Source organism: Tremella mesenterica (genome assembly GCF_000271645.1).
Source record: "Tremella mesenterica DSM 1558 unplaced genomic scaffold TREMEscaffold_1, whole genome shotgun sequence".
Classification (NCBI taxonomy): domain Eukaryota; kingdom Fungi; phylum Basidiomycota; class Tremellomycetes; order Tremellales; family Tremellaceae; genus Tremella; species Tremella mesenterica.
This window is the reverse complement of record NW_006711225.1, coordinates 4848482-4872595: the sequence shown is the minus strand read 5'-3', so window position 1 is coordinate 4872595 and position 24114 is coordinate 4848482. Positions and strand designations below refer to the sequence as shown.

At 49.3% G+C, this 24114-nt stretch overlaps 6 protein-coding genes across 6 annotated transcripts; 3 read left to right on the top strand and 3 right to left on the bottom strand.

Moving 5' to 3' along the window:
* Positions 1-118: 118 nt before the first annotated feature.
* Positions 119-1285, top strand: TREMEDRAFT_24262 (uncharacterized protein; the record flags this gene model as incomplete). Its single annotated transcript, XM_007000417.1, has 2 exons — positions 119-422; positions 792-1285. The coding sequence occupies 2 exons, from the start codon at positions 119-121 to the stop codon at positions 1283-1285; spliced, it is 798 nt and encodes a 265-aa protein (XP_007000479.1).
* A 59-nt stretch (positions 1286-1344) lies between these two features.
* On the bottom strand, positions 1345-3438 carry TREMEDRAFT_73057 (uncharacterized protein; the record flags this gene model as incomplete). The annotated part of the gene is made up of 9 exons (XM_007002142.1): positions 1345-1506; positions 1554-1643; positions 1688-1837; positions 1882-2087; positions 2188-2610; positions 2721-2830; positions 2874-2985; positions 3037-3214; positions 3259-3438. The coding sequence occupies 9 exons, from the start codon at positions 3436-3438 to the stop codon at positions 1492-1494; spliced, it is 1464 nt and encodes a 487-aa protein (XP_007002204.1). The 3' UTR covers positions 1345-1491.
* Positions 3439-4620: 1182 nt separating this feature from the next.
* TREMEDRAFT_59545 (uncharacterized protein) lies at positions 4621-10606 on the top strand (the record flags this gene model as incomplete). Its single annotated transcript, XM_007001657.1, has 9 exons — positions 4621-4801; positions 4851-5195; positions 5490-5797; positions 5840-6283; positions 6329-6693; positions 6738-7215; positions 7288-8632; positions 8679-10120; positions 10316-10606. The coding sequence occupies 9 exons, from the start codon at positions 4621-4623 to the stop codon at positions 10604-10606; spliced, it is 5199 nt and encodes a 1732-aa protein (XP_007001719.1).
* Positions 10607-11658: 1052 nt separating this feature from the next.
* On the top strand, positions 11659-14037 carry TREMEDRAFT_59544 (uncharacterized protein; the record flags this gene model as incomplete). Its single annotated transcript, XM_007001656.1, has 4 exons — positions 11659-11731; positions 11785-12279; positions 12369-12708; positions 12759-14037. The coding sequence occupies 4 exons, from the start codon at positions 11659-11661 to the stop codon at positions 14035-14037; spliced, it is 2187 nt and encodes a 728-aa protein (XP_007001718.1).
* Positions 14038-18819: 4782 nt separating this feature from the next.
* Positions 18820-20033, bottom strand: TREMEDRAFT_59542 (uncharacterized protein; the record flags this gene model as incomplete). The annotated part of the gene is made up of 2 exons (XM_007001655.1): positions 18820-18920; positions 19679-20033. The coding sequence occupies 2 exons, from the start codon at positions 20031-20033 to the stop codon at positions 18820-18822; spliced, it is 456 nt and encodes a 151-aa protein (XP_007001717.1).
* Positions 20034-20725: 692 nt separating this feature from the next.
* On the bottom strand, positions 20726-24010 carry TREMEDRAFT_59541 (uncharacterized protein; the record flags this gene model as incomplete). Its single annotated transcript, XM_007001654.1, has 2 exons — positions 20726-23420; positions 23565-24010. The coding sequence occupies 2 exons, from the start codon at positions 24008-24010 to the stop codon at positions 20726-20728; spliced, it is 3141 nt and encodes a 1046-aa protein (XP_007001716.1).
* Between the last annotated feature and the right edge of the window lie 104 nt (positions 24011-24114).

Genomic DNA, 24114 nt, shown 5'->3' with positions numbered 1-24114 from the left:
GCGATCGGTGGTCGGAACCCACCGTCGAATCCGGAGTCCTTCAGTACACACATATATATATGTATGTACATACAGGAAAGTTGATCCACGACTACCCTCTGAATTATAGTCATATAGAATGTCTACTATCGTACTTGTAACAGGAGCCAACACCGGGTTAGGTTTAGAAATCGTACGAGCTCTATTTAATTCTTCCGTCACTTACACCCTCATCTTAGCTTGTAGATCGTTGGACAAAGCCATCAAAGCGATTGAGTTAGTCAAGAATGATTATCCTGAGAGTAAATCCGAAGCATGGGGTGTAGAATTAGATGTGGAAAATGATGAGAGTATCAAAAATTGTTTTGAGGTTGTGAGTGGAAAAGTGGATAGGTTAGATGTGCTTGTGAATAATGCAGGTAAGTGGTTTTCCTCTTCTTTTTGTTGTTGGCTTCTTCCCTTCACCATGATGATGAAGTTCATCATGGCCTTTAACTTATCACCATCTTCTTCTATAGTATCAACTTTCATACACAGTACTTTCGGATACTCATCTTCGTTTCCTATCCCGATATTGATATTGGTTGCCTTGTTTTATTTCCTCTCTTCCTCATTCTCACACGACCTAGTCTGAAGGGACAAGAGTGGGAATGTCGGTCAACACTTTGAAGATACATCATCATCTTTTCTGCTCCCTAGGTTACCTTGAATGTAACAGAAGAGAGGAAGAGTGAGAGAGACGAGAATAAGAGAGAACGAGAGTAAAGAGGTAGAACTCACCCCAGGCGCTCAATTCGATCTCGCCCTCCGAGACGACACCATGTCCATTCGAGAGATATGGAACAAAACTTGGGATATCAACGTGACCGGTACACATATCGTGACTCACACATTCGCTCCTCTTCTTCTATCTTCCCACTCTCCAAGATTGTTATTCATCACCTCTGGTGTTTCTTCACTTTCCGCAACGGAGGATTCAACACTTCCTCTTGATCGCCCACCTCCCCCAGGATGGCCAAAGGATGCGCAATTGATCGATTTTCCCGCTTATCGATCGTCTAAAACCGGAATGAACATGCTTGTACGTCAATGGACACGGTTGTTGAAGGAAGATGGAGTCAAGGTTTTTGCTGTCAGTCCGGGTTTGTTAGCTACTGGATTAGGAGGGATGGGGGCAGATATGATGAAAAAGATGGGCGCGGAGGATCCGAAAGTAGGTGGAGAGTTTGTGAGGGATGTTGTGGAAGGGAAACAGGATGAGTTTACAGGTAAGGTTATTCGAAGAGCTGGTGTGCAACCTTGGTGAGAATGAGCGAGGGAATTTTGCACAATGTGGGGGTTGGAAATGAAACTGGGATTGGAATTGAGACCGGAAGTAGTAGGATGCATTCTTTAACAACTTGAAATTCGAATAAGACAACGTGAGGTAGAGGTCCAAAAACTGTAGCAGTAATAAACGGTCGTGAAGATTGGCCCAAAGTATGGAAAGCAAATTTCGAGTGTAGATCACAGTCACGCCAAGGAGCCCTACGGGATTAGCAATGAGTTGTTGACGAACGCATCCATCAACTTACCATAGGGTCCCAAGGTTTGAGCACGACGGCCTTTCCACCGTCCAAAACAGCTGTCCATTTCTTGTCCGCAACACTGCGAGGGATCACCACCTGAACATCAGTCAATCATTACTTTCCCGATGATTGACACTCACTTGATATACATACTCGCGGAACCATTGAGCGGTCATCATGAACCACCCTTTCTCTCCTGCACTTTCCGACCATGAATTCTCTACCTTGTACCTTACAGGACGGCCGTTATCATCCACATGTACGGCGGTGATCACCATAGCGTGAGTCATCTGGAGTTTAGCTAATTCCTTGAACATAGCAAAATCATATCTACCGAACTTTCTCCAGATTCCAGACGCTGAGCTTTGGTCATACCCAAGTTGAACCCGTAGGCCAGCTTGAGATTGTACAGCTCGCAATCCATCACACCTTCTTTGGTGTTGGAGCATTTACCCACATCACAACCAAAAAAAAGAGGGGTATTCGCTTTGATACCTGCGATGACTGCATCTTCGAGAGCTTCGATGGGTGCGTTGACATCTATAAATTCAGCGAAGTCCGATGTCACGGACTCTCAAAGCCACGATGTCTGTTTTTACATACACATCTACGATGCTGCGTGGGAAAGTCGAACACTCACACTGGACAGGTCTGCCTCCCCAGACATTTCCCAATCTTTCCACAGTGTATAACGTTTCGTAGCTGTTCCTCGGGTCATTGATGAGACTGAACGACGATTTCGGCTGCATCCCTTTCCTTTTCGCGAATGCATCGTAAAACTCAACTGGGGTTCCAGTCCAGGAATGGAATTTGCCAGCTTTGTCGTTATACTCCCACGTGAGCTTCTCCGTCGGTTTCGGTGGAGAACCGAGGGTGATGGACAAAGCGGTGAACACCTCGGACATCATTCGAGATTTCAACTTTCTGGCTTCTCCTGGAGAAGCTGCACGAAGGATGAGACCGTATTCGCGAAGTTTAGACGTAAGGAGAGAGTCAAGTCTGGAGGAAGCGGATGACGACCAAGACTCGGGGTAAAGAGTCTGAGGGATGACACCGTATTTCTCTAGTCTGTCAGCCTCTACCTACGTTCGCTTCTGAACAGAAATCACTAATTCAGTAACAAGGCAGGAGTAAGAGGGGTGAAGGAGAGGGATCAAACAAGAGGCCGCGCACCGATGATGTTGACGGCCATGTCCCACTGTCCACCATCATTCACGGGAGCTGCGTTGAGGTAACTCATGAGCCTGCCCTCCAAGGGTTCATCCACTAATTGAAGTACATTCCTGGAGATCAGTTGGATTTCCAACAGAAAGGTTGTAGACTAACTCAAGGTAGTAATTGGCCTTCTCAAGCTTATCATAGAAGAACAAGTAACTTTGAGAAAGCTGAAAGTCGCCCAAACCCAATACCTCAATAACATTGTATCGCAACACATTGGCTGTTCATCTTAGCCTCTTACGATGAGAACCACCATTAGATGATGACTTACTCGTTGCAAAGAGCCAACATCGTCCACTACTCGCTTGATTGACTCTGGGTCCAGGGTATTCACCTTTGAGAGTCAGGTTGAACACCTTCGCGTCCTTGATAAGTGCTTTGCGAGAGATAAGGGTCTGCACGGGGTCCGAGTTACTCAAAACCAATCGGGATAGCTGCAAAGATGGGTCCTGAGCCTCAGCAACACTCTATAGAGAGACGGGGTACGGCCTACATTGTCAATTTTGGATGACCAAGACGCCAACGCGTCGACAGGGACGCTAGCCCACACTGGTTCGTCGTCGCTGACGTAGGGTGGGGGGGAAGAGAGATAGGTCTGTTTCTCCTGCACTTGGAGGAGCTGAGCTGTAGCGGAAGAGACTGATGGGACAGCCTTGGACGCAGTGGACCCCATGATGAGGAGGTGAAGTTAGACTTAGAGATGGGTTAGGTACAGTACATATATTCCTACGGCGATAAGGGCTGGGCCAGTCGGTCAGTCGGTCAGGGGCGCATGACCCGACCGGTTGCCGATTGCGCGTAGGGATAATCCCCCCACCTCTTGAATTATTTTCACCCCATTTTTGCAATTCATCCGAAAAACCCCCCACTCAACCCGTTATTCACCCCACTCCTTCCACATTACCATCTTGGAAGCAGAAAAACCCCTCACTTGTTACTAGAACCTCCTACCATGGCTTGCTGCATATCTTCTGACTCCCAGGGGTCTACACTGTCCATAAATGTGTGAATTCGCATTATTCGCGAAGGGGTTTATTCATTCACAGTTGAATTCGCAGGCCGGTTCGCACTGACCTTGCAGATCACCCAACTCTCATTTAATGGGCGTATTGACACTCTGGGCGATCTGTGAATAATGCTGTATGCACATTTACACCTCCTGGACTTGCTTGTCACGGCCGTCGAACAACTATTTCTTAATAGACCGACGGTCGACGAACCTCGGCTAACTTCACGCTCTGAGTCGATGTCTCACCCAACCAGGAGGGCGCAGACGTCGAAAGGGGTGTAACTACGGCGTACTTCGGCGTAGTTACTCTAACTAGGGTTTTGTTCTACTGATGGCGATGTATCTTGATTTATAGCTATCTCTATCTGTCTTTCACTACTGACAACAATCAAGGATCGCTGAAGAACTTCAGCGATCTTCTCAGCTAATATTATCTACTCCTCCTAGACGTTCATCCAACCCTCTCGCGCTTTGACGTACTTCAACGCACTTCGTCCAACTTCCCCGAGCCCTCGGCCATCCTCTTCCTCCTTCGACTAACTCCGCCTAACATCACCGCACTTCTGCTCCCATTGTCCCTACTTAGCCTAACTCCGCCTAACATCGCCGCACTTCTGCTCCCATTGTCCCTACTTAGCCTAACTCCGTCTAACTTCGCCGTACTTGGTGTCAGAAGTCCTGAGTTACGTGTAGAGTAAAGAGGTTAAGGCGTGATGGGGTTTTGATGGCCAAAGGAGGGTCATTGTTGGTGGAGTAATCAAGGTGTCACGACGTAGTTCGTGACATTGCTTAGCTACTTATCTCTTCACACATGTTCTCACATACCTCATTTGCATTATAATTTCAATGACACCACGGTCTTTGGCTCATCAACTTGTATTGAACGCTTCAGTAAAGCGAACACCTGGTAGACCAGCTCGAAAATACCAAGATCAGTCCTCAGGAACTCCCACAAAAGTCCCAAAGCGTCAGCTTGGTCAGGATGTCAGTTTAGGTACCGCTAAACCTTCAAAAAAGAGTGGCAACAGTGAGTTTATAAAGTCGTTCGCGAATTATGTTATGTTGATTCTGTACAGTTAACGACCCTTTTACAGAGCAAGATACCTGTGATGTCCTGGAAGCCTTTCACAACTTCCCTTTTCAGGGCTCTGAGGCTCACCAGCTTGAGCAAGAACAGCTGAAAAAACAACAAGCAATTGACAACGATTACTTTGACAATGGTCGTGATGTCCTTGAACAATTTCAGGACTTTGAGTTTATCTCTGACCAACTGGATATGGAAGTAGATCCAGCAGTGGAGAAAGGCCGAGATGGACAGCCAGAGAAGATCAAAGATAAAGAGAAGGAAGAGGAAAGGGAAGGGAAAGAGGGAGAGGGAGAAGCAAGGGGGGCAGGATATGCGAAGAACACTGCGAATCAAGGTCAGAATTCTCTTTACATATTCAGGTGTCCAGTTGCTGAGTCTCTGTAGTCTCTCCTTACCCTGTAAGGCCCCACTCAATCCCCAATCATCCTGTTGGCAACGTTCGCACACCTCATATTCCCCGTTCGCACTTGAGGAAGAGGAAATATGAATCTGATGGTGAGGTCTTCTTCAATCAGTGTATTCTGTTAACCTTTCGCAGTTGTGACACCCAATACCCATGACCCAGGCACTGAAACGGACACAACCACAACATACCTGCCCCCCTCCACCTCAACCTCACACTTTTCAGGCTATGTGACAAGCCTGTCTACCCTTTTGCATCCTCCAACCACGCAAAAGGTTGATTATACCTCAATTCACGAGCAAGCTTTGAGGAATCGAACTATCATTGAACTCGAAAGTACTCAGATTCCACCATCACTCCAGGAGCAGCAGCCATCCACTTTCAACACTGTACGCACAAAAGCCAGCCTCGGTCCTGGCATCACTGCAGTGAAGAACTTCTGTGTGCTTTCTGCGAATGATATTGGTCAGGATGAGCGTTACGAGGAGATTGAGGTAGCTTTTCACCTTATTCCTAAGGCTTTTGACATGATGGTGAGTTATTTATCACTCTGGTAACATTACTGACATCCGTAGACACAGGACTACCTCCTCAGATCACAAAGAGTATCGAACCATGTCAAGGTGGAGTGGTTAGATCCTCCAGGACTTCACCCAAGTGACATTCGCGGACGTCACGCAGTCTTCCATGTCTCAGATGAGGCCTTCGCAAAAGGTCCTGATAAGTTGGTATGGCGCTCGAGGTTCAATTGCAGTGGTAGCTGCCAGCAAGTTCAAGCCCTACCTACCTCACTTCCAGTACAACAACGTCCAAAGAGGAATTTACGAAAACGACAGAGGACAGAGGAAAGGAGTGAGGGGCATGAGGGCAGTGAGGGGAGTGAGGCAAGAAATAGAAACGAAGGGACAGAGGGGGATGAGTGGGCTGAGGAGGATCAGGGGAGTCTCCAAGGCAAAGAGGATCCTGTAGAGACAAAAAGGACCACAATTCGCAAACGCAGATGTCCACTGTGTGTTGAAGTGAGTCATGACTCTTGTATAGAGATGAGTTGAGCTTATTCGCAGGTGCGAATGACTCCTAGAAGCATTCGCAGAGGATATTGCACAATTATCCAGCCGTTACCTTCCTACCATGGGGATCCAAAACCTCTGAGCCTTCTACGGATATCCTACCACATGCGAAATATCCTTCATGACGCTGCGACACTGGTAGGAACAACTGAAAGTCGCCTAAAGCTTCGATGGTTCACCAGTATCTCCAAGCTCCATCCTTATGCGACTTGGTTGTCCGACAATTGTCCTCATAGGATGCCCAAAGAGAGTGACTTTGCAACCGCCATACGAACAGCATTGAGGCAAGACAGACTGGACACTTTACCATTGGCGGCTATTCAAGTCCTCCACTCAGCAAATCCATCAACATCCCTCAGGTGAGTTACATTCGCAGGGCCGCCTGACCCAGGCTGATATCCAGTTGTGAAATCCCTCACAATCTTGTCCTTGGAGGAACTGAAGAGTTTCCCACCAATGCCACTTTCCAATGTGTGATTAGCCCCAAACACGCTCTTCAAACTGCCATTCGCCATGCTCGTGAAAGGGGATTAGCCATGGACTCTTCTTGGAGGAACAAAAACGCAATTCGGTGTCCAGTCACCTTCCTCACCACTGTCAATGAGCACAATCACATGGTGCCAATGGCTGTAATGCTCTCAAATCATGCCACCACCGCGTCCTACACCCATCTCCTCTCTGTCTTTCGAAACGCTGTGGAAGAGGAAGCAAAAGCTCTTGCGAATGGTACCTCAGAGGTCATCAGCGAATTTGAAGACAAGGAGATCATTCTCAATAATGCCATCCTCATTACTGAGGATGGCTTCTGGCCCCTCATGGTCATGATTGATTGTGATGCCGCGGAGCGAAATGCAGCCCACACAGTTTTCCCAGGAACTCCTGTGCGTCTCTGTCAATTTCATTTCATGCATGCAGCAAGGGAAAGGATGGACAGACGGCTTGGACGAACTCAGGTTGGTCGCGAGAAGACATCTAGGTTCCTCTCCGCCCTTCGAAAGTGTCAGAGGTGTGATGTGGAAGAGGAGTGGGAGGAAGTGTATGAAGAGTTTGAGGCAGATGTACTGGAGTTGTTGGACGGGGACGAAGAACATTGGGAGACCATTCGCAGATGGTTAAATACTCAATGGTTCAGCGAAAGCTGGCGCAAATGTCTCATGGATTATGGTCTTCCTCGCGAACACACAAGAGATGGGCCGCTTTCTACCAACAACTTTGTTGAGGCGGCATTCAGGACTTTCGACAGAGTTTTCCTACAAGCCCGAGCCAATAAGCGAATCGATAAACTCCTTGCCGTTATTGTCAACATCTACTTTCCAATGTATCTCTATTCCCCCCCAACTTCTGGTCGATGTGATCCCGACATAACACAAGAGATCCAGAAGGGTCTTGAGATCTGGCAGCTGGGTCAGCTCAAGCGTTGTGATCCGGAAGAAATACCCAGCCGCTTGGAACCTTTGAAAGAAACCTTCACCATTGAGTCCGGCCTGCGAAAGCAAAACGCGCATTACTGTGGAATAAAGAAATCCAGTGCTCGCGAATACTGCTCCTGTGGGTGGTTCCAGTCTAGAGGGAAGAGATGTCGGGGATTATGGGCTCTTCATTGTCTTAGAACCTGTGGAGAGCTAGAGGCATATGAGGGACAGACTGCAGCATATGTAACAGCTTTGCGATTGGGGCTAGGGGAAGGGGTGGGGAATAAGGGAACCACTTCGGCGCAAGCTGACCAGGAGGAACTGCAAAGGTGGTGGGGACACGATCCAACAGAACTTCCCGACCAACAGTGGGATACTACATCGAGACCCAGTGGTTGTTTGTTAGTCAGTATTGATTCAAAAGATCTTGATACAGAAACACCAGCGAATGAGGAAGAGATCGATCCCCCTATAGGTCGACGACATAAAGCTGTGCGTTCTGAGTCAGAAGAAGGCTGCGAGACCCCCAAGGAAAGCAAAGGTCAACCCATACAGCCTAACAAAGGTGGACGGCCTGCTTCCAACAAGCCTCTACATCCTCACAGAAGTCGGAAGAAGAACAAGAGCAATATCCAGTTTCGTACCGAGCAGCTCCCCGTTCGCAAAAGGCCTGTTGGGGCTAAGAACTACAATCAAACTTGTTTTGCTATCAGTCTGTTCCATATCGTTCTGCGAATTCCGTCCTTTTCAGCAGCTTTCAATGCTATCAAAGCAGAACTAAGGGTGGAAGTGTCTGGACTGGTGGTCATGCTGGAGAAATTCTTTGACTGTATCAACGTGACCCGGCGGATAGTAGATATACCCCAGATGCTCCAAATTCTCAGAGGTAAGTGGGTTTCAAAGGCGTGAAGCTACCCTTGCTGATCTTCAAGATGAAAGTCTTGTGGACCAATTTGAACAGCATGATCCTGTGGAGCTATTCCTTTACATCGCAAACAAGATTCGAGATAATGTCACCAATGATCCGGTAGAAGCTACATATGTCTTTGATGTCGATTGGCAGTATGTGTTTGCCCCCTGTGGCCATCGATTACCCATTGCGAAAGGTGATTCCACCCATGAGCGAGTCATGACAATTGTTCCAATACATCCAGGTGCTGTGCTAGGTTCCGGTTCGCACCAAGCCAGTGTGGTCGACTTAATCCAGCGAAGCTTGACTAGAACATGCACCTCAAGACATTGCTCGGAATGTGGACGAGTTTGTGTTACTAGAAGTAAAGCTCAGATGACTCTGGACACCAACAGCAAGACATCAATCTTCATCATCAATGTTGTCTGGAACCTCGGTCCACAATCCAATGTGAATTCGGTCGTGCCATTTGTTCTCAGTCCTACTTTGTCCCCTTCGCAGATTTCTGCTTTCCCTTCCACAACCCCTGGCGACACCAACAATCACTTCTCCTTGAAAGGTGTTCTATGCCGGAAAGGTGCTATTGTCACTGCAGATTCTGGCCACTATGTATCCTTGATTCAAGAGAATGGTGTCTGGTGGGAGCTGGACGACGATCGAACTTCAAGACTTGATCTACTCAGTTCTGCTTTTCAACAGACTCGATTTCCTGTTATGCTCTTCTACCAAAGACAAAGCTCGGGAGTTTCCACACCACATCCACCACGTATTGAGAAGATCAACATTGCAAGCTCCCACAAACCTCTTGAACTACCTCTGAAGCTTCTATCTTGCTGTCGATTAGCAGGTGATACACAGGAGATATGGGAGCGAATGAATAAAGTTCCATGGAGGATCCAACAGTCTGTAAAACCCGTGATATCTGCCAAACCTTACTGCGAAGTTGTCCGTCTATCACCAGAAACCATTAGTAGTATGTCAAAAGAGCTATCACAAGCAAAGCCAAAGCAAGCAAGTGTGAATGGCAAGATCAATGTTGACAGTCAAGCAAAGCTGTCTCTCTTTGGGGAAGAATCAGCTATCTCTTCGGCAGTCTTATCTCAAAAGCTGGGTAGCGAACAGGGATGGTATTCGAATTTCATGATATATGATGTACTTCGACTTCTCTCAAGGTTGAAACTACAAAAACGTAGTAAAGGAGTCATGAAGGACGATATTAGTTTATATCAGATGTTTACATTCTTGCATCTAGATCCAGGGAAGGAGTGGACAGGTCAAAGAACAGGTGGTATTCCTTGGTCCTGCCTGGGGAGAACTGGCGAATGGAGAAAGAGAGTTCTAGTTGGTGTTGTTTCGCTGGCCCCTGATACTCACTTTGGAGCCATGGTCATCTTTGGCCCCCAGAAGCTGGTTCTCATGTTTGATGGTGCAGGAGGAGCTTACAATTCGCCGGCTTTTACCAAGGTGAGCATCTTTCGCAGAGAGCAATGGTTTTTTGTGGTCTGATTTAAGCAATGGCCAGTCCTCTTGGATGAACGACTATCCTGGGAAGTTCAGAATGGACTTGCAACGGTTCAAGAGGTTTCTGGATGGGTAATTGCTGCAAACAACAAGGCAAGTGGCTCTCTTTCGCACGGGATTTGTGACTGAGACTACCAGGAAGTTCTCCAGGCCCTTGGGTGGGCAGTGCAGGTCGATTCGCACAGCTGTGGGCCACTAGCAGCTGCAGCTGCAGGCCTTTTGCTTCAAGGAATTCCTCCCACTGCAGCCGTCTTGGGTTTGAACAGTCCTCAGCTGACTCAGGCTGAATCAATCAAATTGCGAACCTGCATTCTACAAGTGATTCTGGCTTCAGCTTCTCAAGATCCTCCAAATCAAGATCTGATAACTTCACGCTCTGAGTCGATGTCTCACCCAACCAGGAGGGCGCAAACGTCGAAAGGAGTGTAACTACGGCGTACTTCGGCGTACTTCGGCGTAGTTACTCTAACTAGGGTGTTGTTCTACTGATGGCGATGTATCTCGATTTATAGCTATCTCTATCTGTCTTTTACTACTGACAACAATCAAGGATCGCTGAAGAACTTCAGCGATCTTCTCAGCTAATATGACCTATCCCTCCTAGACGTTCATCCAACCCTCCCGCGCTTTGACGTACTTCAACGCACTTCGTCCAACTTCCCGAACCCCGGCCATCCTCCTCCTCCTTCGACTAAGTCCGCCTAATATCGCCGCACTTCTGCTCCCATTGTCCCTACCTAGCCTAACTCCGCCTAACTTCGCCGCACTTCTGCTCCCATTGTCCCTATCTACCCTAACTTCATCTAACTTCGCCGTACTTGGTCTCAGAGGTCCTGAGTTACGTGTAGAGTAAAAAGGTTTGAGTCGTGATGGGGTTTTGATGGTCAAAGGAGGGTCGTTGTTGGTGGAATAATCGAGGTGTCACGACGTAGTTCGTGACAGTCGCCCCCTTCTTTAGCCGCGAACGTCCTCGTGAGCGATTACACCCGTACTGTGGCAAGAAAACTTAGCAGCGCAGTACCTCCATCCTATCTTTCTCCAATTTTATCCCTCGTCCTTCTGCTCCCTGCGCCGTACTTCGTAGTTGGGCCTCCTTCCACTTTGAAACCCGAGAGTGAGACTCCCCTAACTTCGTCGAGGTCTGCTGTAACATACCCTGCGTCTTTTGTAGGTGAGACACGTCTCCCGGATGGTAGCCGAACAACACCGTTGTTTGTCGAAGTAACCCTCGTTTATATTGAGATGAGACACTATAGCGTGGGAAATTTGATCGTCCCTTTGTTTACCTTTTGTTGATGAAACGCGAAGCTTGCTGCATGTTGACGACGAGGGGGTAGGTCTGATTATACTAAATACTGAGCAGTTCGTTGAGCTTCTCTCTCTTCCCCATCTGTTTTCAAAACTTTCCATCTCTCTTACCTAGAAAACGGATTTGTTACCTTGACGTATCATCTTTTATTTCTTTAAGTATCTCTAACGTCATGGCCCCTCCTACTCCCACCTCTAACCCTTTCGCCGCCATGAGGAACTTTGGTGGTATGGTGTCGTCTGCTCGTGAGTTCTTCCTCGACACTTACCTTACTTCGCCGAACTTGGCTGATGTTCAGTTTCCTTCGGCGACAGGTCTCGCCAAGTCTCCTCCCTCGGCCTCGGCACCCTCTCTTTGGGGGAGCCGTCTGGCGATGTCCCGCCTCCTTGCTCCGCTTCTCCTCCCGCCGGTCCTCCCGCTGGTTCTCCCTCTGCTTCTCCTCCTGCTGGTTCTCCCTCTGCCTCTCCTCCTCCTGGTTCTCGCTCCGCTTCCCCTCCTGCCGGTTCTCGCTCCGCTTCTCCTCCTGCTGGTTCCCGCTCGGCTTCTCCTCCTGCCGCCACCCCTCGCCGCAGGACGCCCGCCTTTCGTCGTGGAGAATCCCCGTCCTCCTCCGACCAGGAGCCGCTCAGTGGTTCAGAGTCGGACGATCAGTCAGACTCCGAAGGAAATGGGGGTGATGATGATGATGAGGATGATAGAATCGTGTCGGAGGGTGAAAGCGAGTTAGAGGAACACTCGGATGATGATATGGTGGCGGTTAGTGTAGAGGACAACGATGGTGATAGTCCTGAGTGTGAGTTCTTCGCACATCCTCCTACACCTTCGCCGAACTTGGCCTCGTTTAACTGTTCTTCAGCTTCCTAAGACACTGCTGACTCATAGTCGTTCGCGTTTCCCCCCCTGCCCAAATCGTGGGCCAGAAACGACCTCGTGCCCTCTCCTCCTCTTCCTCTTCTTCTTCTTCTTCTTCCGGGGTTCTCCCCCCCGCCAACGCCATCGCCGCCGCTGCCGCCGCCGCTGCCTCTGCTGCTGCTCGCCGCCCTGTTGCCGCTCCTGTCGCCGCCGCCGCTGCTGCTGCTCCCCTCTCTTCTCCCCGAGGGGAGCCTTCGCCCAAACGGGCGAAGAGGTCATTGCGTGAAGAAGAGTATTTGTGGAATAAGTTGAAGTCTGAGCCTGGTCGTTGGGTGGCGGTTGGTGTCGATGAGGCGTGCGATCGCTGCCGGTGAGTTCCCCTATTCGTTCCTCGCCTAAGTTCTCCTTGCTAATTAGTAGACGTGAGATCATCACGTATAATCGTCCGAACTGGCCCTGCCTCAAGGCAGTCCGGCCACACAATAAAGCCCTCCGCTGTGCTTCATGCACATCTGGTCCCTGCTCCTTCTGTCCCGTCTCCTCTGCTCGGGACATCCCGCCCCGTCCCTCCGACTCTTCGCCTTTCCCCCCTCCTCAGACTCCAGCGTCTGTCCCCCGTTCGCGGGTACCTCCTTCGTCTCTCCGGTCAGTTCGCCGTACTTCGCCGGACCTCCGCCCGTCGCCTCCGTCGCCGTCGCCCTTCGCTCCTGTGGCCGGCCCGTCACGTCTCCCGGCTGTTCCTCCTTCGTCTTCTCGCCGTCCTTCGGCCTCCCGTCCTTCGGCGCCACGTCCGTCCTCTCCAGTGGTAGCTTCTCCTCCGGCTCACAGCACCCAAAGTCGGCGTCCTTCTGTTCCTCCGGCCACTTCGGCGGCCCCTCCCATCACCCCTCCCTCTGCTTCCCAGAAGACACCGAAGTCTTCTTTAAAGAAATCAAAAGGGAAATCTAAAGAGAAGGCGGTTGCCTTCAATGATGGTGATGTGGAAGGTGAAGATACTCAGCGTGCTGGTCCCTCTGCTCCCCGGTTGTCCCTCTTCCACCCTCGTATCTCCCTGGACGTCCGTATTCCTGAGGACGAAAAGGAATTCGCCACTTATCGTTCTCTCGTCCTCGGTCTCACTACTCAGCTTGAGGCCGCCCGAAATGATACATCTCTCCTGCTTGACTTCTCTTCTCGTCAAGCTAACGCTTTAAACAATCTTACTGCGGCGTTAGTAGATGTAGTCAACACTGGGGCTCTGGACGACGAAGCAAGGACGAGGTTAGCGGACGTCTCTCGCCGAAGCCTTACTGAGATAGCCGATGTTCGCCGAAGACTGTTCGACACCCCCTTCCTAGTCACTCCTATGGCGTATGAGCCACCACCGTCCCTTGACTGGTTAGGTCGCCGTAGTAGTTCTCGTGTCCCAGCTTCCGCCCAGACTGCTCTCGACCTCCTCAGTCTTCCCTTCGAGTGTCTGGGGACCATACGTTCTCTGTGGAGGACTCCGAGCATGCAAGCTGCTCGAGATGTCCAGGACTTCGGTGACTTCTTTGGGGCTATGAATCGGGCATGGAATGCTTCTCTCTCTACTGCGTTCCCGTCTGAGACTCTCGATCTACCTTCGGTCATCGGTAGCCTCCACACCAATCCCGCGGGACCGAGTAGATCGAAGGAGAAAGGAAAAGGAAAAGGTAAGGGTAAGAGTAAGGACAAGTGAGCGGTACGTAGCTGTAATCCTATGTTGTATGCAGTACGTTCTATCTCCTAGCCCTTCGCAGTCGCCCTTCCTTCGGCTTAGTAGGGTGAAGTTCGTGGAACTTCGCCAATATGTCATCAGCTCCATCGACGTTCTCCACTGGTTCCCATGATACTGAATCGTCTGTTCCTTCGTAACCTAACCACTCCACCAAGTACTCTAACTTTCCTGACCTCTTATTTACTCTAGAGTCCACAATATCCTTTACCTCCCAAGACTCTCCCACATTGTCTACTTCTACTGGGCCAGGTGGCTCAGCTTGCTGACCAGGAAATATTGGAGGGTGATAAGGACGGAGCAAGGAGACATGGAATACATCATGGATACCTGCCATCGTTCCTGGTAATTCCAATTTACAAGCATGAGAACCTACCTGCCGTACTACCTTGTACGGCCCACTTTGCTTAACATCTAACTTCTTCATTGGTCTCTTCGTCTTAATATTCTCTAACGACAGCATCACTAGGTCTCCTTCCGCGAAGTTCGGCGTAGTCCGGTGTTTCCTATTGTATCCTTCGGCGTACTTCTCATTAGCTTTCTCAATTCCTTCGATACAATCCTTGTGTATTTCAGTCAAGTCTTTTACCACCACCGTAGCAGCGGGCACTTCGACTTCACTGGCCTTAATTTCTTCAGCCCATCGAGGGTGGTACCCATAGTTCGCATAAAATGGTGTCTTATTTATCGCAGAATGATGGGTGTTGTTGTAGGCGAAGCTAGCTCGAGCAAGCAGCTTCGACCAATCGTTCTGCTGATAAGAAGTGAAGATTCGAAGGTAGAGCTCTAAGGATTGGTTGGTTCGTTCAGTCTGTCCATCAGTCTGCGGATGATATGCAGTAGAGAGATGTAGTCTTATCCCGAGACTATCGGTCAAGTTCTTCCAAAATTTCGAGGTAAACTTCGATCCCCTGTCAGACACTATGTTCTCTGGTAGCCCATGCTGAGCTACCACATAGTCCATTATCAACTCGGATAGGCCAGCTGCGGTTAACTTCGTCGTAGTCGGGATAAAAATGGCCCATTTGGTCAACCGGTCCACCACTACTAAGATGGAATTGTATCCATGGGAATTCGGGAGCTCTTCAATGAAATCCATCGAAATGCTGGACCATGGCTTCGTAGCCACTTCCAGTGGTTTAAGCTCTCCATGGGGTCTCTGCCTGTTAGTCTTTGCTCTCTGACACACCGCACATCCAGCGATGTAATCTTCAACATCCTTCCTTACTCCAACCCAAACGTAGTCCCGTAGGACTAGCTCGAGAGTCTTCGCTGAGCCTGGGTGACCCGCTAGGACCGAGTCATGCCGCGTCTTCATTATCTTTAGTCGAGCATCGGCGTAGTTCGGCACATAAGTTCGACCATCGAACGTGAGGAACCCTCTTGAATTCCATCCCCCACGCAGTATTAAGGGGGACCGCGAGGTACGGCGTAGTTCGGTGACCGACCCTGGTTCCTGCACGTTATCATGACATGTTGGATGAGAGCACTTAGCACAGGTTACCCCCAATAATTCTTCTCTAACCTCCTCCACCTCTCCGTCTTCCTGTATTCCGACTATCAAATCCATAGGATCAATAAGGTCGTTCTCTCGCACTTCCTTTGTTCCTTGTAAGGCCCGAAGCAGGTGTTGTAACCCAGAGCTAGTGTCGTCAAGTTCGTCGAACTTCGGCAGACCTTGGATAAGGTTGCTCTCCTGTACCATAGTACTTCCTTTTCCTGAGTGGTAGTCTGCTCTTCTCGACAGTCTGTCCGGCAGTGTAGCTTGTTTTCCCGGTCGATACACCATTTTAAACCTGAAGTTAGAGAGCTCTTCGACCCACCTACCCTGCCTGGGGCTAAGCTGTTTAGGTTCCATCCAGTAAGTTAAATTTAAATGATCTGTGAGAACTGTAGTCTCTACCTGTAGTAGTAAGTGTCTCCTTCTCCTGAAAGCTTCAACAATAGCGAGTAGCTCCTTTTCCCCTACCGTATAGTTTAACTGCGCCGCCTGGAACGCTCCGGATTCGATGGCCACCGGATGCTCTTGTCCTAACTCGTTCACCTGCGAAATTATGAAACCCCAGCCGAAGAACGACGCATCTGTTTGTAGTAGTGTCTTCAACGAAGGGTCAAAGTGAGCCAATACTGGCGCCCTACACATCCTATCCTTCAATTCTTTAAAGGCTCTTTCCTGCTCTACTCCCCAAACAAACGGCACATCTTTCCTGGTGAGGTCATTGATCGGTTTAGCAATCTTGGAGAAGTTGGGGACAAAACGCCGATAATAACTGACAACTCCCATAAATCCCCTACTCTCTCGCAAGTTCTTAGGACGGGGAAAAGATACGACAGCATCGATGTAATCCGGGTTACTGGAAATTCCCCTCTGTGAAACCACGAACCCCAGGAAGACTACCGAATCTCTCTCAAACTCGCACTTACTGGCTTTAACAAACAAATTCGACCTCCGAAGCACTTCAAACACCTTCGCCGTAGTTCCCCTCAGTTCTTCCAACGTTTGACCGTAGATGAGTATATCATCTATGTAGACTACTACTCCCTTTCCCAGCAGCTCTCGAAAACTTTCATTCAAGAAGTGCTGAAACACAGCGGGAGCATTCCGTAGGCCATCTCGGACAACAAGAGACTCGAACATACCGTACTGCGTCCTGAACGCTGTCAGGTGTTCATGACCTTCCTTTACTCGTAGGAGTTGATAAGCCCCAATTAGGTCTAACTTGCTGAAGTACCTCGCTCTTCCCAGCTCTTCGGTTATCTGGCCGATCAGAGGCAGAGGATAGGCGTCGGGTATCGTTGCCTCGTTTAACTTTCGGTAGTCAATGACCATTCGCCATTGACCTTTCGCCTTCTTCGGTACCAAGAACATCGGTGATCCGTAGGGCGAATTACTGGGTCGAATTCTTCCGGCCGACATTTCGCGATCTAGGATGTCTCTCAGCGCACTTCTCTGATCTTCTCCAAGCGAGTAGAGTGGAGCAACCTTCAGGTTCGCCCCCTCCTTAAGATCAAACTCCAAATCATAGCTCCTCGAGGGAGGTAATTCCTCACCTCCCTTCCTTGGGTTAAAGACATCAATGAACGAGTGGTATTGTTCAGGAACCACCTGATACAATTCCTCCTGTTCCTCCGGACTCAGTTCATCCTGATCATCTTTGTCTCGGAGATCTATCGCGTCCGTCGGAGTTGGCAGACCTATGGCCGCTAACTTCGCCGCACTTGGTGGGGTTGGGATGGGAAATTTCACCGAGTTGTCTCTTCCATCAAGGACAACCCCTTCCTTCCTCATCCAATCCCACCCTATCACAACATCTGCGTCGCAGAGCGTTGTTACATCGAGACGAACAGATCGCACTTCGGCGTCCTTCGTCAAACTAAATCCGACTTCGACAAACTCGGTGATAGGTCCCGCGACACTCACCGAGCCGTCGAACATGTGGACGGGTACGCTCACCTGATATTGTCTCCTTTCTGCGCCTATCTTCGTCGCCGCTCTAGGACTTATATATGAACAAGTAGCCCCGGTGTCCCAGAGCGTAGTTAGCTTCATTCCATTAATTAAAATGTCCGATTTAGGTTGATCTCTGGAAACGGAAGGGATGAGGAGATGATTATCGACATTGCATGAACAAGGGGTACTGAGTGGTGTATTTTTGTATTCACAATCCTCTGGCTCCATCAGTTGCGTCTCTTTTATAGGTTTGGGAATGGTGGCCGAGAGAATATGGCGGACCCGCCGAGCCTCGCCTACTGCGACAGGTCCTCTTCTTTTCCCTGGTTCTCTTCCAAATCTACTTCTCCTCCAACCACATTCAAGTTCCTCCTCTGTCCAAGAGGTACTGCATTCCCTCCCGATCCTCCACCACGTTCTCCGAACTTCTCTCCCCATGGAGGCAACAGTCCAACCTTAACCTTAGCCTCCCTTACAGGACATTCCTTCAGCCAATGTCCTATTTCACTGTCACGAACTACGTCGTGACACCTCGATTACTCCACCAACAATGACCCTCCTTTGGCCATCAAAACCCCATCACGCCTTAACCTCTTTACTCTACACGTAACTCAGGACTTTTGACACCAAGTACGGCGAAGTTAGACGGAGTTAGGCTAAGTAGGGACAATGGGAGCAGAAGTACGGCGAAGTTAGACGGGGTTAGGCTAAGTAGGGACAATGGGAGCAGAAGTGCGGCGATGTTAGGCGGAGTTAGGCTAAGTAGGGACAATGGGAGCAGAAGTGCGGCGATGTTAGGCGGAGTTAGGCTAAGTAGGGACAATGGGAGCAGAAGTGCGGCGATGTTAGGCGGAGTTAGTCGAAGGAGGAAGAGGATGGCCGAGGGCTCGGGGAAGTTGGACGAAGTGCGTTGAAGTACGTCAAAGCGCGAGAGGGTTGGATGAACGTCTAGGAGGAGTAGATAATATTAGCTGAGAAGATCGCTGAAGTTCTTCAGCGATCCTTGATTGTTGTCAGTAGTGAAAGACAGATAGAGATAGCTATAAATCAAGATACATCGCCATCAGTAGAACAAAACCCTAGTTAGAGTAACTACGCCGAAGTACGCCGTAGTTACACCCCTGTCGACGTCTGCGCCCTCCTGGTTGGGTGAGACATCGACTCAGAGCGTGAAGTTAGCCGAGGTTCGTCGACCGTCGGTCTATTAAGAAATAGTTGTTCGACGGCCGTGACATTCACCACACTCCGTACACTTCCCCTCTTTCCTCCTTGTCTCCCTCAGATCGGAGCTTGGCCTAGGCCATTTTCGGCGAACTTCGTCGATGTTCGGCGGCGCACTCCTTACCACCGTGGACGTCATGGCCGCTTGGACACCAACCTGCGCCGAAGGTTGTCCCTTTTCCCATTTCTTCTCTTCTTTCTTCTCCGTCCTCTGACTTTCCACCACCATAGTCGTCTTTGCCCCCCCTTCCCTCTTCCTCTCTGCCTCCTTCTCCACTTGCCTCCTCCACAGGCGGTTGTCCAAGGGAATCACAAACTCCAATAGCTCCTTCACCGTCCCAAACGATCTACCATGTCTTGCAATTTCATCCAGAAGGTGTGATTTTAGACCTTTCTTAGCTTGATCGACTAAATTTCCATCATCAGACCACTTGAGTATCGCCACATGTCGTTGAAAGGCAGAGAAGTAGTCCGAAGCAGAGCCGGTTTGTTTAAGGTCGTTGAGTTGTCGGGCTGCAGTTCCTTCTTCATCTGGGTCGCCGAAGTTAGTCTTGAGATACTTGACGAACTGGTTGTGCGCCGTGAGGTATTCTGGGAGAGGCCGTTTAGATAGATCGGGTTGAACGGCGAGGAGGGGAGTTTCGCGTAAGTGAGAGATCATGAAAAAGACTTTCTTAGTGTCGTCGGGGAAAAGATGAGAGTTTAATTCGAAGTGTACGTCGCACTCGGACAGAAAGGCCGTCAACTTATTCCGCTCTCCTCTCCAGAAGTCTGGATTAGGCAACTTGATACCCTTCCGTTGTTCCCCAACTACGCTTGGAGTCGCCGAAGTTTGCCGTCCCATGGCGTACCTCACCCCTTCAGATATCCCTTCTGCAATTCCCCCTACTGTCTCCCTTTCCCTCCTCTGCTCCCACTCCTCCCTACGCCTACGTTCTTCCATCATATCCTTGTTCATGTTTGCCACCATCTGCATCAAGGCTAGCATCACCCCTTGTGTCCCTCCTTCTCCGAAGTTCGTCCCACTTCCAGCGTTTTCTGGCCGCGGAGTTTGATCCGATCCAACTGGGGATCCAATAGGCGGGGGAGCATCGCCCGCAGGGGTAGGAGGATTAGAAGGTATTGGTGGAAAGGACTCATCTCCTTGAACTGACCCCCCTACACTATCTTCCATCCCAAGATCCTGTCCCATTGCTCTTCTAAGCTCCTCCAACGCTCTCCTCTCATTTTCCTCCATCCTGTCGTCACTCCTACTCATGCCTCGTGTGACTCTCCTTTCTGGTTCCATATTATCTTTGTACTTCTCCGAGGTTCGCACGGGTCGTCGGTAAGAGCGATCCTTGATACTGTCACGGCCGTCGAGCAACTACTTTCTAATAGACCGACGGTCGACGAACCTCGGCTAACTTCACGCTCTGAGTCGATGTCTCACCCAACCAGGAGGGCGCAAACGTCGAAAGGAGTGTAACTACGGCGTACTTCGGCGTAGTTACTCTAACTAGGGTGTTGTTCTACTGATGGCGATGTATCTCGATTTATAGCTATCTCTATCTGTCTTTTACTACTGACAACAATCAAGGATCGCTGAAGAACTTCAGCGATCTTCTCAGCTAATATGACCTATCCCTCCTAGACGTTCATCCAACCCTCCCGCGCTTTGACGTACTTCAACGCACTTCGTCCAACTTCCCGAACCCCGGCCATCCTCCTCCTCCTTCGACTAAGTCCGCCTAATATCGCCGCACTTCTGCTCCCATTGTCCCTATCTACCCTAACTTCATCTAACTTCGCCGTACTTGGTCTCAGAGGTCCTGAGTTACGTGTAGAGTAAAAAGGTTTGAGTCGTGATGGGGTTTTGATGGTCAAAGGAGGGTCGTTGTTGGTGGAATAATCGAGGTGTCACGACGTAGTTCGTGACAATTCTACAAGTGATTCTGGCTTCAGCTTCTCAAGATCCTCCAAATCAAGATCTGATATCCATCAAAATATGGACAGAGCTAAGTCCTCATCTGCCTTCGCTTCAAGAACTGCTAGACAGGTTGTGAAGTACACCTGCAGGTTGCTTCTCCTCACATCTTTGTCTTGAGAGGAAGTGTGATTTTTTTGCTCTTGAGAATCGAGAGGTTCAACCTTGAGATGGGGAGAGTCTTGTCCTTCTCCTTCCTCCTCAATATTGGGAGACTCAGAAGATACGCTTGACATATCTACAAACACCACCTCACCTTCTTCGTCAAGTTTCGCAACTACCTTTGGTAGACCGGCCACATCTCTCATCCTTGAAAGCTCACCAGCCACACCCTTGTTGATGGACATCAGCGATACGTACTTATCTGTAACGTTTTGGAGTGCGCTTCGGGTTTCCTCCAGCTCTTCTCCTAGCACCTTAGTTTCCTTCTCATACATCTCACGGATATCATCTCTTTCCTTGACCAGCTGATTCTTGTCCTCAATAGCCTGCTGCACCACCCCAGCTGCCTCCAACAGATTCGCATTGGTATTCTCAAGTTTGGACTCTAATATCCTGGATTTCTCATCTTTCTCAGTCACTTCCTTGACCATATCCTCCTTGTCTTTGACAGCTGCAGACCAGCGATCACTGAGCACACTGACCTGACCACTTAAAGAGCTGATCTGTACATTCTGCGAAGCAATCTGATCACCCAGGTCCTTCTTGATATCTTCAATAGCTTTCTCGCGATTTTCATTGATTTTGACTTGAGAAGTATATAGCTCTTCCATGGAGATGAGATGCTGTTTAACTCTTGCAAGCTCAGATCTTAGACCATCTTCTGAAGCAATCGCAGCATCGTATCGATCTTGTAAGGCTAGAACACCTTGAGTTGCTGTGGTCACCCCCTGAGTCAGACGTCTACGATGAATACTTGTGGATTGTTGGAAGTATTGAAACATTCGCAAGATATCGGACATGGCTGTCTGTGCGAAGGCATTTTCATGAACAGCCTCAGTCTCATGGAAGTGATTCACTAAGTCGAAGCAAGTAGCTACTTCCTCGAGATTTGCTGGTGGACGAAGAATGAATGGAGTTTCGCGTTGAGGAGTAGTCAGCGAGGGAGCGAATGGTTTCTCGAAAAGCGGACCGAGAGAGTCTGAGGAAGATGCAGTTGGCTTGGGGGGGAGATTCACAGTGGTGGCAGGTTGAGAGAAGGAGGAACCAGGTTGAGAGGACAAAGCACCAGGTTGTTCTGATTGTGGCAGCTTGTTCTCAGGAACAACTACACTTGAGGCCAGAGGAGCAGTATCAACGGTTGGTCTTGCGTCAGATGTCGAAGATTTGCCTTTGTTCATGATGATTTTCTTCAACCAAGCTTCAGGGTCAACCCTTGAGGTTTTCTGAGAGGGACCAATAGCATGTGAAGAGGGACCAGGCTGAGAGGAAGGACCTGCAAGCGAAACCGATCCTTGAGCCACTTGTTGAGGGTTTTTGCGAACCACAGGAGCTGTAGACACTTCCTGGGACTGCTTGGCAGCAGATTGCATGCCTTTGATACCCCAGTTTCCAGCTTCCAAACGTGGTACCTTGACTGGAGACTGCTCAGGCTCGTTGGCTTTACGTTTGAGTCCAGCAGAAACAGTGGAAGGTGACTGGTCTGCATTGTCTGAAGCAATTTGAGCTGTAGAATGGACCAATGAAAGGATTTGTTGTTGGCGAACAGAAGGAAAACTCATACTGGTTCGCGAAGGGGTAGGAGTGACCATGGGAGATGAATGTGTTGCTTGCGAAGGAGTGGATGACGGCACAGGAGGTTGAGTTGTAGTTGATTGTGGCGCCGGGAGAGCTGGGTTGTGTTGCAAAAAGGCAGCTGGAGGAAAAGAAGATGGTTGGATCGGTGCAGGCAAGGTTTGAGGAGGAGGAGGAACAGCATGAGAGAGTGAAAGAAGGGTGCTGGCTACTTCTTGAGACTTTCCTTGCGAAGACTCTTGCGAATTGCCTTGAGAATTGCCTTCATTATTCCCTTGCAGATTCGCTTGCCTATCCTCTTGCGAATGGCTTTGAAATTTGGAGGGACTCATTGTTATCGAGGGGAAAGAGGCAAATAATGGCTGGGAAGAGTTTTCAGAGGAAAGGGATTCATGTTGAGCTTGGCCTTGGCCAGTATTCGCAGCTTGCTCTTGACTTTCATCGGTGGTCTCCTCGATGGTTTCTTCATCTTCAGCATCTGTCAGCTCGGGTTCCCCTTCAATGAAGAAACCCTCACTATCTCTTGGAGGCAATGGAGTATCCCCCCGAGGTGTTCTCCTCTTCTCAACTTCTTGTTGGGTCTTCCATGTTGGAGTCGATCTCGGAGGCTTTGATCCACCAGCTTCGTTTGACGATCGAGTGAGACGAGCTGGAGTTTTGACTGTTTTAGTGGTTGAATAATGGTCTTTTGCAACCTCCTTGCCTTTCCTTCGCTTCTCCTGAGGTAATGGAGTCAGGTCCGACGTATTCCCACTCTCCATCGCATCATTCACGTTTATCTCCTCGGTTTCCCTCTCTCCCTCGTTCCCCAACTCACTCTCTTGACCAGGTACCGGCTTTCCTCTGACTGTGCAGTTTGTGAGATGTGTACTTGCATAGCACACAGAGCAGCTGAGAAACTTTCCATCTTCCCAGCGGTCAACAATGGTGGTGATAAGCCCATCCCCTACATTCTTGCAACGGATTTCAGGATGTCTGTAATCAGCTAGGGATCCTCTCAATTGAGAACTGGGATTTCTAGAGAGGCAAATTGCGAAAGGGGAATTTCAAGAGAGAATGCTGCGAATGGGAACCTTCAAAAGCAGAAGTGAAAGAACAGCCTGCGAAACTAGCACTCACTTGTAGTAGAAGGCTGCCAAAACCTTATCTTTGTGACACCCGTGCTTCTTTTCGTCTTTAAAGCATAATGGGCCTCTACTCCCCATAGCCCTGACACCTTCTGCTCGCAACTGTTCCCCATATATCTCCACAAAGCCAAATTTCCCAGCTTCATTGGGCAAAGCAGAAGACTGAGCATGCCACCATGGTTGTAAAGGACCACCCATTGTCTTTTCGTGTTCGCGAAGAGTTTCTTCCGACTTCCACACAGGATGGTTAGGGAGAATATGCTCATAAAAGAATGTATGAGCAGGCGTAAGTTTGACATTATCTGGAGGATGAACAGCTGCTGTTTGAAAAGACCAATCGTCTTCGGTGCTGGGCCCAGCAGTGTTTTCAGCAGCTTTTGCATGAGTGGCTACCTTTGGTTTCGCCTTTGCTTTGGTCTTGGTGGCCTTGGGAGGCATTTTTGGGAGATCTAATACGCGAATCTTGAAAGGAATGAGGGAATGGTAGCTGACAAGGTGATGTGATAAGTAGGAAGTGATTCAAGAAGTAGTTGGGAGGATTT